The 16,517-nt window shown below is 37.3% G+C and overlaps 1 protein-coding gene across 10 annotated transcripts in view; it reads right to left on the bottom strand.

The window, feature by feature from the left end:
* Window positions 1-46: 46 nt before the first annotated feature.
* LOC129727697 (estradiol 17-beta-dehydrogenase 11) overlaps window positions 47-16,517 on the bottom strand; it is a 38,694-nt gene continuing 22,223 nt past the window's right edge. For all 10 annotated transcript variants that reach the window (XM_055685752.1, XM_055685762.1, XM_055685759.1 and 7 more), the window contains 7 exons: window positions 10,642-10,795; window positions 3,433-3,557; window positions 2,485-2,595; window positions 1,821-1,946; window positions 1,632-1,753; window positions 842-958; window positions 47-783 (listed from right to left, as the gene is read on the bottom strand). In XM_055685752.1, the coding sequence (XP_055541727.1) occupies window positions 573-783; window positions 842-958; window positions 1,632-1,753; window positions 1,821-1,946; window positions 2,485-2,595; window positions 3,433-3,557; window positions 10,642-10,795 (966 nt within the window). In that variant the 3' untranslated portion in view covers window positions 47-572. The remainder of the gene's footprint in view (window positions 784-841; window positions 959-1,631; window positions 1,754-1,820; window positions 1,947-2,484; window positions 2,596-3,432; window positions 3,558-10,641; window positions 10,796-16,517) is intronic.

Here is a 16,517-nt window from a genome sequence, read left to right as displayed (position 1 = left end):
ATTTTCCGCTCCCACCCCTGTACAGCATAAAAATAAAAGAGCGCAGTTAGTTGAATTGTTTTGACCAATTTATCATTTCGAAATCTACCAGATTTGACCAGTGTTTCATTAGTATAGATACATTAATCGTAACATAGGAGTTTTATTGTTCAGAAACAACGGGCAAGAAAAAGAACCATTTGAGGGTTAAACTTTTTTACAGTGTGTCTTACTGGGTTTTCTAACAACTAGTTTGTAGCTTAAAGCTATAATCCCAAAACTTATAGGAATGATCCAGCCTTACTGCTATCGTACTTTTTCTGTAAAGACAATCACATTTTTTTTTATTTTCTTCTCCACCGCTTAGAAACTATTCTTAATATTTACTATTTTTTTCGAAACTCATATTGAGAACTATTTATATTACATTTTCATGCCCTGCCTTTCTTTAGACTTGTTTTCTGTTCATTCGTGAATTTTTCAGTCCTTCGAACGCACGACTTAAGATGAGGCTGAGAAAAGCCAGCAGAAATAAGTACTTAAGTATAGTTCCAATAAGCAGCAGCTTCGGGTTAATCGAAAACGGTTGATGCTTAAAGTACTCTTTCGCCGGTGGACAGCCGATGTACCAGCAGTGATGACGTTTTGGTATTGTTGTTATCGGATGACCCGGATGCCAGCGGATGAGCGCTTCCATTCAGTTTAACTCCGGACGGTGTTGTCACCGGTGTAACGGCATGTTGAGGTGTTGCATCCGGTACCAACCGCCGTAGGAAACCCGAATTGCAGCCCCACGGGAAGACCCTACGGTTACGATTAGTGGTGAAATATTGATACGAAATGGTGGGGAAATCAAACTTACCATTTTATTGCTAACATCAGCTGAAGATAACCCGGAATTATGGCATATTTTTCATTTTTCCGAACAGCGTCTATGATTTTGTCTGCCACGTCGTTCGAATCTAGTGTTGGGACCCATCTGAAATATGCGGAAAATGTACAGATTGAGTTTCGGTTAATTTCTATAGTGTAATAAGACCTGTCATCGATTGATGAAAATTTTGAAATTTTTTAAAATGTCAATTGGTATTCTACCAACCCTTGGCAGCCTATGTCAATTGTTATTATTAATTATTATTGATGGAAATCTGACTCATGCCGGTACACTGGTAGTGTTGGTAGAAAATACAGATTTTTACCATTTTACTGCTAACATTCTAGTAATCAATTAAAAATTAATTACAAGAACGTTAACAGTCATAAATTCAACGAACAAAAATTATTCATAGCGCTTAAGGTATTGTAGATCGCAGGTAAATGAAAACACTGTATTAAGAATGAACTTATTCCAAATAGAAACTCTGTTTCCTAAACTTTAAACGACAAGCTATCATAATAATTCTAAAATATTTTTGAATGTTAGTGTAAGAAGGAATTGAAAAGGGTTTCAAATCATCCACAACGTTACAAATAAATATAATCGAAATTTTGCAACCAAATACTATCGATCTTTATTCCGATTTGACGAACAAAACCTTGCAATTAAATATTCAAAACCAAACTCTTGAATAAAAAAAACGTTACAGGATGTGTTCTATCAAAAAATCAAATCAATTATGCGCAAAGAATATTGATCATTTTTTATTGCTCACCTTGAATTCACGTCATCGAACATTCCCGTCGCTTGTATGAAGTAGGGGCAGATCGCAGTCGTAAAAACACCATGCGCTCCCATATATTCGAGCTCTATTCGGAGAGCCTCATCGAACCCAACCTAAAATCAAAGCACAAGTATTGTCATTAGTATTCTCCAGAATAGCAACACCCCGCTGTCAACATACCGCGGCGAATTTACTCGAGCAGTAGTCCACTAGCTTGGAGATACCGACGTGACCCGCCAGGGATGCGATTGTCACAATGTGTCCGTGATCGCGCTCCAACATCGACGGCAGGAAGGCTTTTGTCGTCTGTTGCGTGTCAATAAAACAAAACATAAATAGAATGAGGAAAACGAGTCAGAATGATTCATATGAGTAAAACAAAGCAACAAGCATATATCCATAATTGATTACTAATGAGAATGGGCACAAAAAAAAGTTTCTCTCAGACACCTACAACAGTCTAATTGAAATTCTTCCGAGTGCGAATGTTTTCATTTGCAGGTCACGTAAACATCTAGACAGACACGCATATGGAATTCCGCCGATAAATGAGATGTTGGCTAATGGCTGGGGCTGGTCACTATCGGCGAGATAAAAACGTAAACTACAACGGGCACGTAATGAAAACTACTCAACCGGAAGCCACTATTCATTCGTCATACTCGTACTTGATCGCGCAGGTCTAACAACAATGAGACTCGATGTGATTTATTATTAGAAAAAAAACTATTCCTTAAGAATTCAACCCGAGATTACCCAGCACTTTTTTCGGTACACAGACAATGATAGGATAATATAAAATTTAAATTAAATTTGCAGCTGTAGTGTAGATGAGGATACTTACCCAGAAGTGTGCAATAATGTTTACGTTGAAGGAACGCTCGATTAGATGGTCCGGAGTGTCGAGTAGTGCTCTGCCGGAGACAACGCCCGCGTTGTTAAATAGCAAAGACACCTGCAAGGCGCACGGAGAGAAGGAGCAAAAAATTACTATGTGCTGCAAACGGCGACAGCCTCATCAGCCATGTTTTCAACATTAGGAGAACACGCGCGGGCGATCGCCGGCGGTTCAAACCCCTCGGGAGAGGTTCTTTGCTGCGTGACCTTTATGTGTCCCCCACATCAACTGATTTGAAGATACTTCGAGAACCGGCAATGAGCTCAGAAATAAGAAAAGGAAATCGAGATGACCAAGCAGAAATTATAGTTCACGATCACTTTTTTGCTGATCATGCAAAAAAGTACTTCGTCAATTAATACCGGTATCATAAAAACTCAGACTTATCAGCAGCGGTAGTACTCGCGTATTACAGCATTTCGAATTGCCCTTTTGCACATCTATCAATTCACAATAAGCCCAATTACCGTCGTCATGTGGGTGCCTTAAACGACAATCAGCATCTAATTTCCGGATCGGTTTAAACTTTTCCCAAACTGGAAAACTCTTAGAATTCACTGCAACTATGTAAACATCAACTCACGTGCAGCAATTTGCGATTAAAACCGATAGCATACGAGCAAATCATATGATCTGCTTGTACAACTGCAATTAGCGCCCTGTTTTCTTTGAGAAAATTAGTGTTCTCAGCGTCTGGGTTTAATGTGCTGGGTGGTATAATTTACGGCGATCTGTTATCGATTTTCCGTTCGCAAGGGGGACACTGAACTCATTTTATGGTGTTTTTTCGCTTTTACCCGAGTGTACGACGTTTTAACCTAGATTTGTACTCGCGTTGGTTTTTGGAGCACAATATTAAATATAAACAATTTGTTATGAAAATGTTCTACTTACTTCACCAATCTCTTCCCGCACTTTATCGGCACATTTGTACACTTCCTCTCTGTTGGAAATGTCCACTATGTATCCTTTGCAGAAACCACCCAACGATTGAACGATTTTGACGGTTTCATCAATACCTGAAAACGGGAAAATAGAATAGGAAATTTAAATTTGTATAAAAATAGCAACAAGAATTGTGGATACGTTTTATTGCACAGAGAAATCTTTGCAGTAGTAAAGTAAAATAGTTAAAGCCTTCAACAATTTTCAAAAACATTAACAAATTTGAATGTCTAAAATGCATTGCAGAATACACTAAGGTCGTCTTTTACGCGTTTTTTTACGCGGATTCCGGAATTTACGCGGTTTATTAAGCAGATTGCGGAATTTACGCGGTATTTTACGCGGTTTCTTTTTACGCGGCACGTATCCCCCGAGTAAAAAGCGAGATTAGTGTACTATCAAACTAAATATAACATTTTTAAATTTATAGAAAATAATCGATTTATTTTAAGCACAGGTTCCTCCAGTATTGCTTTTTTCCATCATCACAGATATGAATGCTTTGGGCAATTCGCACCCTTACTTACATTGTATTTCCAATTTAAAATCGTTCTAAATGAAAAGGTATGACCCTTGTCTTGCGGAATAAACAATTACTTTCTCCAAATATGTTTTCGTAACAAAAAATCCTTTTTTACTTCCACGGACACGCGAAATTCTTTCAAAGTGTTCTTAAATTACAGAGATGAAAAAAAAAACAAAACAATTAAATAAAGCGATTGGTAATTTTATTTTTAAACTTTCACTGTTTTCAATTATAGGCATTGACTCAAAACAGTCTAAATACCAGTGAAAAACATATACAAAGTTTCAACAGGATCAAAAATGTTCGTTTCAGCTTATTCATGATATCGGCGGACACGTTGAAGTGCGTTCTAGTTTACTAGTGCTCCGTTTACCTGAGATTTCTGCCCACTATGACTATTTGAGTACGGTAAATTTGGATTCAATTAGAGTTCGTAGTGCTAGACGTATTACAACTTTGGCTTGAAATCTTCTTCAGTGCAGTGCGGACTCCAGTGGAACTAGACTGCTCTCTACGCTAAAAGGAAGTCAAGTACCGATAGCTTTGTTCTGCTTTTACGTTTAAATGAAGATCAGTTTCTTTTTTTATTTTTCGATCTCTTCAGTGTTTTTACAGTTCAATTATGGGTTTATTTATCGACGTATAATTACGTCTCACACCAATATTGTGTAAATACCAAAATAGAAAATGATCTCAAATTCAGCTTACAATCGCCAAAACCCCTGAAGGCCAAAATAGAAAATGATCCCAAATTAAGCCTTAAATCATCGAAACCCCCTTCTAAAAACCAGAAAATGCCAAAATAAAAAATTAACCCAAATTAACGCTAGAATGGCCGAAAAACACTTCTAAAGGCCAGAAAAGACCAAAATAGAAAATGATCTCAAATTAACCTCAGAATCGTCGAAAAGCCCTTTTAATGGCCAGAAAAGGCCAAAAATGAAAATGATCCCAAATTGTGCTCAGAATGCCCGAAAGGCCAGAAAAGGCCAAAATGGAAAATAATCCCAAATTAAGCTAAGAACGGCCAAAAACCCCTTCTGAAGGCCAGAAAAGACCAAAACAGAAGATGATTCCAAAGAAGGCTCAGAAAAGCCGAAACCCCCTTTTAAAGGCCGAAAAAAGCCGAAAAGAAAATGATCCCTAATTAGACTCAGAAACGCCCAAAACCCCTTCTAAAGGCCGCAAATTGAGTTCGGAATGGCCAAAACCCCTTCTAAAGGCCAGAAAAGACCAAAATAGAAAATAATCCCGAATTAAGCTCAGAAACGCAGGCTAAAAATAAAATGATCCCAAATTAAGCTTAGAATGGCCGAAAATCCCTTCTAAAAGCCAGAAAAGGCGAAAATAGAAAATGATCCCAAATTAAGCTCAGAATGGCCGCAACGCCCTTCTATAGGCCAGAAAAGATCAAAATAGAAATTGATCCCAAATGAAGCTCAGAATAGCCGAAATACAGTTCTGAAGGCCAGAAAAGGCCAAAAAAGAAAATGATCCCAAATTACGCTCAAAAAGGCAAAAAGGGCTACTAAAGGTCAGATAAGACCAAAGCAGAAAATGATCCCAAATTAAGTTAATAATGGCCGAAAAACCTTTTTTAAAGACAAAAAAGGCAAAGAAAAAAAAATGATCCAAATTAGGCTCAGAAACTTCAAAAACCGCTTCTAAAGGCCAAAAAAGAAAATGATCCTAAATTAAGTTCAGAAATACCGAAGAATGGCTCTTCTAAAAGGCAGAAAACACCAAAATAGAAAATTATCCCAGATTAAGCTCAGAATTGCCAAAAAGGGATCTAAAGGCCAAAGAAGAAAATGATCTGACATTAAACTCAGATTGGCCGAAAAGTCCTCCTCTACACCAGAAAAGACAAAAGAAGAAAATGATCCCAAATAAGTTTAGAATGGCCGAAAAGGTCAATAAAGAAAATGATCTCAAATTAAGCTTAGAATGGCTGAAAATCCCTTCAAAAGGCCAGAAAAAGCCAAAACGAAAATGATCCTATATTAAGCTCAGAATGGCCGAAAAACTTTTCTGAAAATCAAGAAAAAGAAAATATGGATTAAGCTCAAAATGGCCGAAAAGGCCAACAATGAAAAATATCCCATATTAAACTAAGAATGGCCGAAAAGCCCTTCCAAAGGCCAGAAAATGCCCAAAAAGAAAATGAACCCAAATTATGCTCAGGATGGTCGAAAAGCCCTTCTAAAGGCTAGAGATGGCCAATATATATTATAATCCCAAATTAAGCTCAGAATCGCCAAAAAACCCTTATAAAGGCCAGAAATCTAATCTCAAATGAAGCTTAGAGTGGACAAAAATCCCTTCTGTAGGCCAAAAAATAATATGATCCCACATTAAGTTTAGAATGGCCGAAAAGCCCTTCTGAAGGCCATGATGGCCAGAAGAGAATATGATCCCTAATTAAGCTCAAAATGGCCGAAAAGCTCTTCTAAAAACACAACACAAAAAACACAAATCGATCTTAAATTGAGCTTAGAATGGCCAAAAACCCCTTTTAAAGGCCAGAAAAGGACAAAATAGAAAATGATCCCAAATAAAGCTCAGAATGGCCGAAAACCCAGTCTAAGAGTAGAGAGGCCAAAATGAGAAAGATCCCGGATTATGCTCCGAAAAGCTCTTCTTAAATCCAGAAAAGGTCAAAAAAGAAAAACATCCCAAATGAAGCTCAGAATCGCCAAAAATCCCTTTCAAAGGCCGGAAAAAGCCCAGAAGAAAATGATCCCACATTAAGCTCAGAATAGCCGAAAGCCTCTTCTGAAGGCCAGAAAAGGCCAAAAATAATAATCCCAAATCAAACTCAGAATGGCCGAAAAGCCCTTCTGAATGAAATATGATCCCAAATTTAGCTCAGAATGGCCGAAAAGCTCTTCTAAAGGCCAAAAAATAAATTGATCCAAAATTAAGCTTGAAATGGCCGAAAACCCCTTTAGAAAGCCAGGAAAGGCCAAAATAGAAAATGATCCCAAATTAAGCCCAGAATAACCGAAAAAACCTTCTAATGGCCAGAAAGAAAATGATCCCAAATTTAGCTCAGAATGGCTGAAGAGCCCTTCTAAAGGCCAGAAAAGACCAAAATGGAAAATGATTCCAAATTGAGGTCAAAATGGCCGAAGAGCTCTTCTAAAGGTCAAAAAAAAAAATGATCTCAGGTTAGGCTCAGAATGCCTGAAAGCACTTTAAATGCCAGAAAAGGGCAAATTAGGAAAAAGATTCCAAATTGAGCTCAGAATGGCCAAAGAGCCCTTCTAATGGGAAAATGATCCCAGATTAGGCCCAGAATGGCCGAAAAGCTCTCCTAAAGGCTAGAAAAGCCAAAATATAAAATGATCCCAAATTAAACTCAGAATGGTCAAAAGCCCAAATAAAGGCCAAAATGGAAAATGATCCCACATTGAGTTCAAAATGGCCGAAAGCCTCTTCTGAAGGCCGGAAAAGGCCAAAAATAATGATCCCAAATTAAGCTCAGAAAGGCCAAAATAGAAAATAATCCCAAATTAAACTCAGAATGGCCGAAAAGCTCTTCTAAAGGCCAAAAATGGAAAACCAGCAAAGGCCAAAAAATTAAAATATCCCAAATGAAGCTCAGAATCACCAAAAATCCCTTTCAAGGCCAGAAAAAGCCCAGAAGAAAATTATCCCACATTAAACTCAGAATAGCCGAAAAGCTTTTCTAAAGGTAAAAAAAGAACTTGAGCTTAGAATGGCCGAAAACCCCTTTTAAAAGCCAAAAAAGCCAAAATAGAAAATGATCCCAAATTAAACTTAGAGTGGTCGAAACCCTTCTCTAAGACCAGAGTAGGCAAAAAAATGATTCCAAATTAAGTTCAGAATGGCCGAATAACCTTTCTAAAGCCCCGAAAATGATCCTAAGTTAAGCTCTGAATGGTCGAAAAGCCCTTCTAAATGCCAGAAAAAGTCAAAATGGAAAATGATCCCAAATTAAGCTCAGAATGGCCGAAAATCTTTTCTAAAGGCCAAACATTTAAATTCCGTTCCATCCGTCGAAAGGACTTAGGAATTCTTTACCAAAGACCGTCACGTTCATTTAAAAGTTATTTATATGAGTGCCTTTTTGAAGGACGTTAAAAGCTTTCAACGATGCTTTTAGGTTCAATATCGTATAACTTTTCAGATTTTTATTTTAATCTTTCCAGAGCCTTTGAAGTGTTTTGAAGTGAAGACAACTAAACCATTCTCTAGTTTTTTTTACAGTTTTGTAAGTGTAGTTTGACGATATTACGCTGAATTAGGCATTACACTCAGGTCGGGTTTACGCGCAGGTTTTGTCCCAAATTTGTAAAAAAATTTCAAGCAATTTAAATCTGTATTGAAATAGTTATTTTGAAATAATTCTTGGTTTTTCACTGGTCTAATTTAACCTTTTGAGATGTTTATCGAAAAAAGATGAGCATTATAAAGCATCATTATCTAGGAAAACTTTGATACGCACTGCAAAATCAGTTAAACTTTGTATGAGAAGAAATTTTCAAGATTTATTTTGGAGCTGTAGAGGTTTTTTTTCTTCGGCATTTGCCACATAACCGTTTATTTTCTCATTTTTCGTGGCTAAGATGAAAACACTATGAAAATAGATTCCAAATTGAGTTCTAAATCGCTTGTAAAAATTCAAATTAAACTTGGAATTATTATGAAATGCTTGGAAGGCCACAATTCTAAAATTTTATTTGACTTACATCGTTATTCTAGTTCCATTTCTAATTTGTATCAATTTGATTAAAGTTTATTTCAAATTTTGAATTTTGAAACATTTCTCAGATGTTGAGCGTGTCGTCCTTATTCATTGTGCCAGTTTCGTCCTTATTTGATTACTTTTTCCTTAAATAGTTATCATAAATAATTGGACTTTTTTCACGATTTTCTCCGCATCGCTTCGGAATTTTCTAGAAACCTTCAACTTCCACATGACTTGTCTCGTGTATGTAGCCGCTTATGGTCACAGTTCAGAAGCAAACAATTATAAAACTGCGACCGTAGAAGCCATCATGTTCGCACATCGAATGCAATGCTGCAAATGTTTTTTTCTTTCTTGTTCTCCGACCCTGATCTGTTTGCTGAAGAGAGCCACCGCCGAGCATGACTGGCATTCCTAGTGTCCAAACAAAAAGAAAACCGTCAACGTTTACTTCTTATGGTGAGTACGAGTTTAATTGCAATGTATTATGTACGTAGTAAGTGCATGATCTCTCCAAAACCATGACCAATCTCATTGAGATACCCGCGCAGCGCGGTTGTAGTGTGAAGGTTAAAATTCTTCAACTTATGACAAGTTCTCGCTAATTTACAGCAACATAAAGACGAACGGCTTCAAGTATGCAAACGTTTCTCAGAAGATCATGAAACAGAAGTGCTGTACAAATGGATGAACCAGACCGGTCTCCGAAGAGGTATGCGGATGAGATTGGCTTACCTCGGATATTCAAATTAGATTATGAAAATCATAATGCAGCCGCGTTTAAAATCATATCGCAGCAAGCTAATTATTGCACCGTCAGTGAACTCTTAGCAAGCCCAGCTAATAAGCCGGTGGACATTCGGTTAACCGGTTTCGAACCTGCCTTGCATTTGTTGCAATTTCTGTAATGCTGTTGACCTTGTGGTTCCCCTGTCAGATGCACAATTTCGTATACTTATGTACCTGGCGACAAGACAGGTATGAATCCAAAGGACGAGTAAACGTTAATTCACCCGTAGGACGTTTATATTGGAAAGCTGAGCTGGTGCTGACCGTGTGCAAAATTGGTTGTAGGTTAACTTGGATATCAAGGTCATTATCATAGAGGAGAAGACAATTTTCGCAGATCAGCAGTTAATTCACTTGTCGTTGTGGTAGGAAATCCCAGAAATGACCATATGTGCCAACAAGAGTAGGGCTTTGTGCCATCAGACGTATGTAACCTTTAATGTAATAATAATAGTTTAACAAGCTTAAGTTTGCCCATCAGTTCAATCTGTGATCACACTCGATCAACGTCCTAGACAGCATCTTATGTTATAGCGGACTGTGCAATTGAACCGCACCGTGAGTACTTGTCGTCATCAGCAGGTACCTGGGCGACCTTCATGCGGAGAATAATTGAATCTGACTTTGTTGCTGCAAGCGTACTTAAACTCTTTCCCCGCGGCGAGGTTTTAGAGACTTAACCTTCCCGTCGAAGAGCGCCACACTCCACTTGTCTCGTCTGACGGCTCGGCTGGCACTTGAGCTTCTGTATATCCCAACGGAGATCCGTGCAGTTTTGCTTGGGTTTGGCTTAGAGGATTGCGCAAACATTAATTGCGCCATACTGTAGAGAACCGGCCAGTGGAACTACATTCAATCCCCTTAGCTTTGTATGGAAACGTTATCTCAAATAAATCAAGGTAAAGTATTGGGGGGTACTTGGTGTAAGTACACGTGCTGCAATGCTGCCTTGGAAACTTCATGAATTGCCTTTTTTAAGCCATGCGCAACCGCTTGTTGCTAGCTTGTACGTAACTAGCATGAAGGCTAACTAGATTTATATCGAATCCTGCTCTAGCGGATCTTTTCTTTGTCTGTACCGTTAATCTGCTGTTATGAGCTGCTAGATGATAGTTAAACAAAAACTTACCATCTTGATTGATGTCCCACACCACAACCTTAGCGCCTAATTTTGTCAACCGCATGGCAAGCAACCGTCCGAGACCTCCGCCCCCGCCAGTGACCAGTGCCACATCGCCTCGGATTTCCTTTCTTGGTTTGCCAAATAATTGGAAATAGATGGCCTGTGGAAAAAGCGAGAAAAGACCACAAATTAGTATTAAACAATAATTGTAACACGTTTTGTATATAAAATTTGCCACAAATAGAATGATTTAAATGAATCCCGGTCCGATATCTAACGATCTCCTTCCATTGCAATATGAAGATAAATTGACGATTCACGATCAATTGCTCAACAATTTTTCTCAAATATTGACGAGACTATTGCTGTTGATGTCATCATTGGGCTGTATCTTAACCTTTTAAGTACCAGCGATCGAGAAATGTCTCCTTACGACTATCACTTTTTACTGGACATCCAGGAACATAAATTTAATTTTTATATGGGTTATTTATAATACTGCATAGGCTATGCATTGCTAATTATGCGTTTTTTATCGAAAATATTTATGTTTGATTCCATTCCCGGCGAAGAGAAATCAGATTCAACCGCGAAAAATTATCTTCAAACACGTATTACTCAGCAACTACATGCACAATTGACTCAAACTGCATTGCATATTGTAGATCGATCTGTTCTCTAACCCTATTATATAGTTTCGTCGTTCAAAACTGCAAGTATAATTGTTAAGCTATAATCAAAGTTTAGATGTCAGGTGATGCCATACGGTACATTCCTTTTTAATTGCATGTGAGATAGACATAAAATATATAAAATCACGGTCAAATCATGGCTTATAATCGGTCCAGTGGTGTAAAAATCACGTACTTAATTCCTCACTGCGACCAGAATCGTAAATTTATTGTGAGATATGCCCTGGTGTCTGCTGTATCCCGCACTTCTGTTAATAGCAATACCTCTATTGAGAAGTGGCATGCTTGTTATTATTGTTCATCAGTGCTTGTGTGTAATGTGCTACTCTTCCTTACACGCTTACTGTTCTACTATACCGATACTCGTTCCTCTTGCCAAATATCACCAATTATAATTCCCTGGAGAAGTTTCGTCGTGCGTCCTTCTGGCCAGTTTTATTGATAAGAGGGACTTTTTTTTTGTTAGGAGGAAGTCACGCAAAGGTATTTGGAGATTTCAGCGTAAAGGAAGGGTAACTGGTGGGGAGCCTGAGAATAAACCCATGCTTAAGTCCTTTTTGACATCTGATGGCCTGATTCTACTAAGATTCGAACCCACGACCATCCGCTTGACAAAGCGGACTCTGTAACGCAGCTCCCTTACTTTTTACTACACTTAGACACTGAATATAATCACTCGCTAACAGTAGGAAGCTATGATAAAATCCAATATTGGGAAATTCCTTCATGAACTAACTTCATTGTTTTTTGTCTTATAGCTTCATTTTAAGTTCAGTAAAGCGGGGAATGTATGTTATTTTACGAAAATGCGATAGATGAACGAGAACAGAAGGTGTGACTTAGAAAAAAATTATCCTCATCCAGACGAGACTCGAAATCGTAATCTCCGGTGCCTCCGGCTTGATGTTTTAGCCTTTTACCTTCGCAGTGGTTTAAACATAAAAGGTGAACATATGACAAAAAAGTTCGTAAAGTAATTCCAGCATAACGAAGCTTTTACGTCAAACGCGTTTGGCAGGGGAACGCTAGCTGAGTGTCTTGACTACACACAGGGCGAAGATAGTAAGTTGATTTTTTTTCAATGTTACGGTTCTGCATTCTTGGCAGCAGGGTTGAAATGCTTCATGTCCTCGAAGAAAATCTTCTGCAAAATTTTGGGTTTAATAGGACTTCGCGATGTGTCTCAAAATAGTCAAAGCTTCACTTATATAATCGAAGAAAAAATGTCAATATGAAATTATCAAAACCAACCTTTTTTAAACCAACTGCCTTAGCAAAACATAAAACTTCGAAAGAGGAGAAAATGAAGACCGCTTGAAGTCAAGAATGCTTCTAGATTGATTTTATTTAACAAATTCTACTGAATCCCCGGAGAGAAACAATTTACTTTTTCAAATTATCCGCCTATGTTTTTATAGCTTTTTATTTCTTGGATTCGAAAACTTTGTCGTTATTTTTTTTTGTTGCCTACTCATTGCGCTGTCATGCGGTCATCGTTGTTTCTCCCGTGGAAAACAAGGTGTCTAGTATCGGCACTTTATTTTGGCGAAGAAACTTCGGGAGAATATACGATCGTGTTTGTTGTTTGAGATAGTGTTTCTGGCAATGATCATGAGAATATCCAAGAAATTTTTTTGTATGAAAATATTTGTACTAAAAGTGTACTAAACTAGTACTAATTTTTTTCTCCTTTTTTTTAATTTTTAAGGATGGTGTCTTTTATGAAGTTGTTTATTAGCCAATAGACGACAGTGTATGAAATATTGATTTTTTGGACGAAATGGACAGAAAACTTTTAGTTTCATTTTTTTAAGTATTCTAACAAACTTTATGAGTTTCTAATTATGAATCATTTAAACTCTGCACCTTGCCGCAAAAATAGATAGCAAGCCTGTAGCATTTGAGATGTTAAAGAAAACGGAAAATTTTGATTATTTGTTTTAGATGTCATATCTCAATTAGCGCACAAAAGCGCAACCTGAAACTCTTAGGGCTGGAAGAATATCGAACTAGGTGTATGTAAACAAAATTTTAGCTCTTTTTCCAGCCACTTCCTTATGCTTTCACTCTGTGAGTAATTTTGTACAATTCTAAAAATATAAAAAAAGTGCTATTCTGTTTCCAATATAATGCCAACTGCCTTTGTAGATGTCAAAGAGTATTAAATGTGAACTTAAAAACAAGTTTGTAAAAGAAACCTTCCTTCTAAATTGAACAACTGAAAAAATAAAAATTTAGTACTAGTTTAGTACACGTTTAGTACAGGTATTTTCTTACCAAAATAAACCTTGGTTATTCTCATGAAGATCGCCGAAAACACTATCTGAAAAAACCAACACGATCCGGAGTTATTATTTCGTTCCGCTAGATTGCATTCCTGGTCCACTGTGCATTGTGAAATTCAACACACAGTAGGTATAGCAATTTGATTTTGCTACGAAGGCCATACACAACAGTACAGGTCCGCGGCCCGACACTCAACTACAGTTCGTACTGAGAGGCTACTGTGTATCTCATTTCCACTAAGAGGGTGCTGTAACAGGATTCAACGGTGGTTTGTGACCACATTTTTGTTTTCATTTGTGACCACAACATTTTTTGATAAACTGGATGAATGCGAAAAAAGGACCTGGATTCCAAGTAAATTAAAAAAAAAAAAAGATAAGACAGAGTAGATTTAGCTTGAAAATTTGCACAAGAGGGGTTTTATGTTAGTGCCATTGAATCGAGGGTCTGCGTTCAATACACCGACTGAAGACTATATATGTGTTCCAAACTGTTCCTAGTTAGATTTCACTCTGTTAGAATTATAGCCTGTAAAACTTTTGTAAATTATGATAAATCGTGATAAAAGTGGCAAATAAATTAAAAAAGTTGGAATATATTTCGCTGTTATTTCGTTAAAAGATTTCCTCTAATGCGATGTCAATTCGCTGGCATTTTTAGCCCGTGATTATATGCTAGAAGTAGCTCTGGCTACATTTGACAAACGAGTCAACTGTATGCCTGAGAATATTCGACTTTGAACCTTTCCACAAATTTCACCATGTAATAAGAAAAAAGTGCTGATGGTTGACATATCATAAAAATCTTGTACATTTTAGCTATGCAACGACACATGAATAAATGCATTCGGTAAAGTTTTACGAGAGCTATTGACATTTGATATCTTTCCCTAAAACGTTACATACTCATTTTAGTTTTCACAGAATGTAACCCAGTATAAAAGGATTTCGCTCCAACTCGACCAGATGTTGACAGCACCCTCTAAGAATTCAGTGACACTTTATTTGTGTGTAAGCCTTACTATCCTAAATAACTTTGGATATTTTTTTTTTATAAATCGATAAATCTGAATAATGACAAAAGATAGAAAAAAGTTGTTAGGATGATTTCTAGGGAATTTTGGATCCTACACTGAAAAAAAATCATTTTAAAAACAATAAGTGATTAAAATTACCGATTTTTTCTTCCAAAACAATTTTCTAGATAGAAAATTTAGTTGTCTAGAAATCTTCCGAACGAACCAAAGCGAGTACGCTTAAGGAAAAAAACTTTGACGTGCAAATTTGACGTTAAACTTCATAAGGCTGTTTGTTACATTAACTGCATTGTTGCATTCGATAGTGATTGCAAATGATGAACCCGAAACAAACTTCTCTCCTTCAATAATTTTTTGAAATAATAATATTACAATAGAATATCTTGTATCAATATGTTTGTGTAAATAATTTTTATCTAACAATAATAAAATAACTCTTTAAGAGCAACATGGTAGCCCTAAAAAAATGAGGGAGCATTCGGGGTTAGCTTTTAGCTGTTTGGAAGTTATCTTCTGGTCTCTGGGTATCATTCTGGTTTCAAAAAAACCGGAAGTCGCCATCTAAGAATTAAAAATGGTGCCTGGGGTCGATTTTCGGCTTCTGTGTATCATCTTCATCATTTTATGTGTTGAGTTTTTGTGCGTTTTCCCACCCCCTATCAGAGTAAGGAGGGGTATCAAATCGCCACTACTCTAAAAACCTCCCATTCCAAATTTGGTTCTATTTGCTTGATCAGTTCTAGAGTTATATAAAAATTCGTGTTTCATTTATATGGGAGTCCTCGAATTATATAAAAAAATTATGTTTTATTTGTATGGGAGCTCTCCTTTTCCGTAAGATTAAGCGTTTTGAACTACCATATAAATATTTCTTTCTCCTAAAATTCTTCACATACCAAATTTGGTTCCATTTGCTTCATTAGTTCTCGAGTTATGCTGAAATTTGTGTTTCGTTTGTATGGGACCCCTCCCTATCAAAGAAAAGTGGGCTGTCAAACCACCAATAAATCGTTTCTTGCCTCCGCATTTCAAATTTGGTTCTATTTGCTAGATTAGTTCTTGAGTTATGCTGAAATGTGTGTTTCATTTGTATGGGAGCCATCCCTTCCGTTGAGCGATGAGTCTCAACGAAAAGACCCTTCTTAAGGTGTTCTAGTTTGAACAGATGCATTTAGTTCAATAAGATAAATGCAAATCAATATTCCAAATTCATAATGTGTTGACATTCAACAACCCAATAAAAAAAAATATTCTACACTCGAAGCACCGACACTGCAGGAATAGCTATGTCAATATCAAGTACGCCCTCAGCACAGCACTTTTGAGGTATTTCTATTATAGATCGTAATAGAATGCATCCGGAAAGCAACCAAGCTCAAAAAGAAATACATATTTTATTGCTTACCCTAATAAAATGGTTTTGAAAGCTAGAGCAAGACATTATATCAATTCAAATTTTATTCTAATTTCATCGAGATTATCTGATCCTATCACATGAAAATTTCGAACGAAAATTAAAAAGATGAGAGATTTTCAACCGTAGTCTCGTCGGGGTTTATACCAGTGCGACAAAAGTCAAGTTCAGCGGTCTGCTTCCAACATGGGCGTGTCATTTGTGACGTGGTCAGGGTCGAAGTACGCAAAGGCCGTACGATCCGCCGGTCGTCAGCTGGTCGTGGGTCTGATCAATGTATTTACATACGTAGTCTTGGCGGTCGAACATTGTTCGCAGTTTACTTACAAACTGTTTGCCCCAAACAATCGCACCACGCGGGCATCATGATGAATCGAAACTACGGGAAAACGTCACCACAATCGGTATGGCAGGTTCGTCGCTCGGTTACTTCTAAGCTAGATGGAAGCAAGTT

Source organism: Wyeomyia smithii, chromosome 3 (genome assembly GCF_029784165.1).
Source record: "Wyeomyia smithii strain HCP4-BCI-WySm-NY-G18 chromosome 3, ASM2978416v1, whole genome shotgun sequence".
In the NCBI taxonomy this organism is placed as follows: Eukaryota; Metazoa; Arthropoda; class Insecta; order Diptera; family Culicidae; genus Wyeomyia; species Wyeomyia smithii.
Note: the sequence above shows the minus strand (reverse complement) of the source record. Positions and strands in the feature narration are given on the sequence as shown.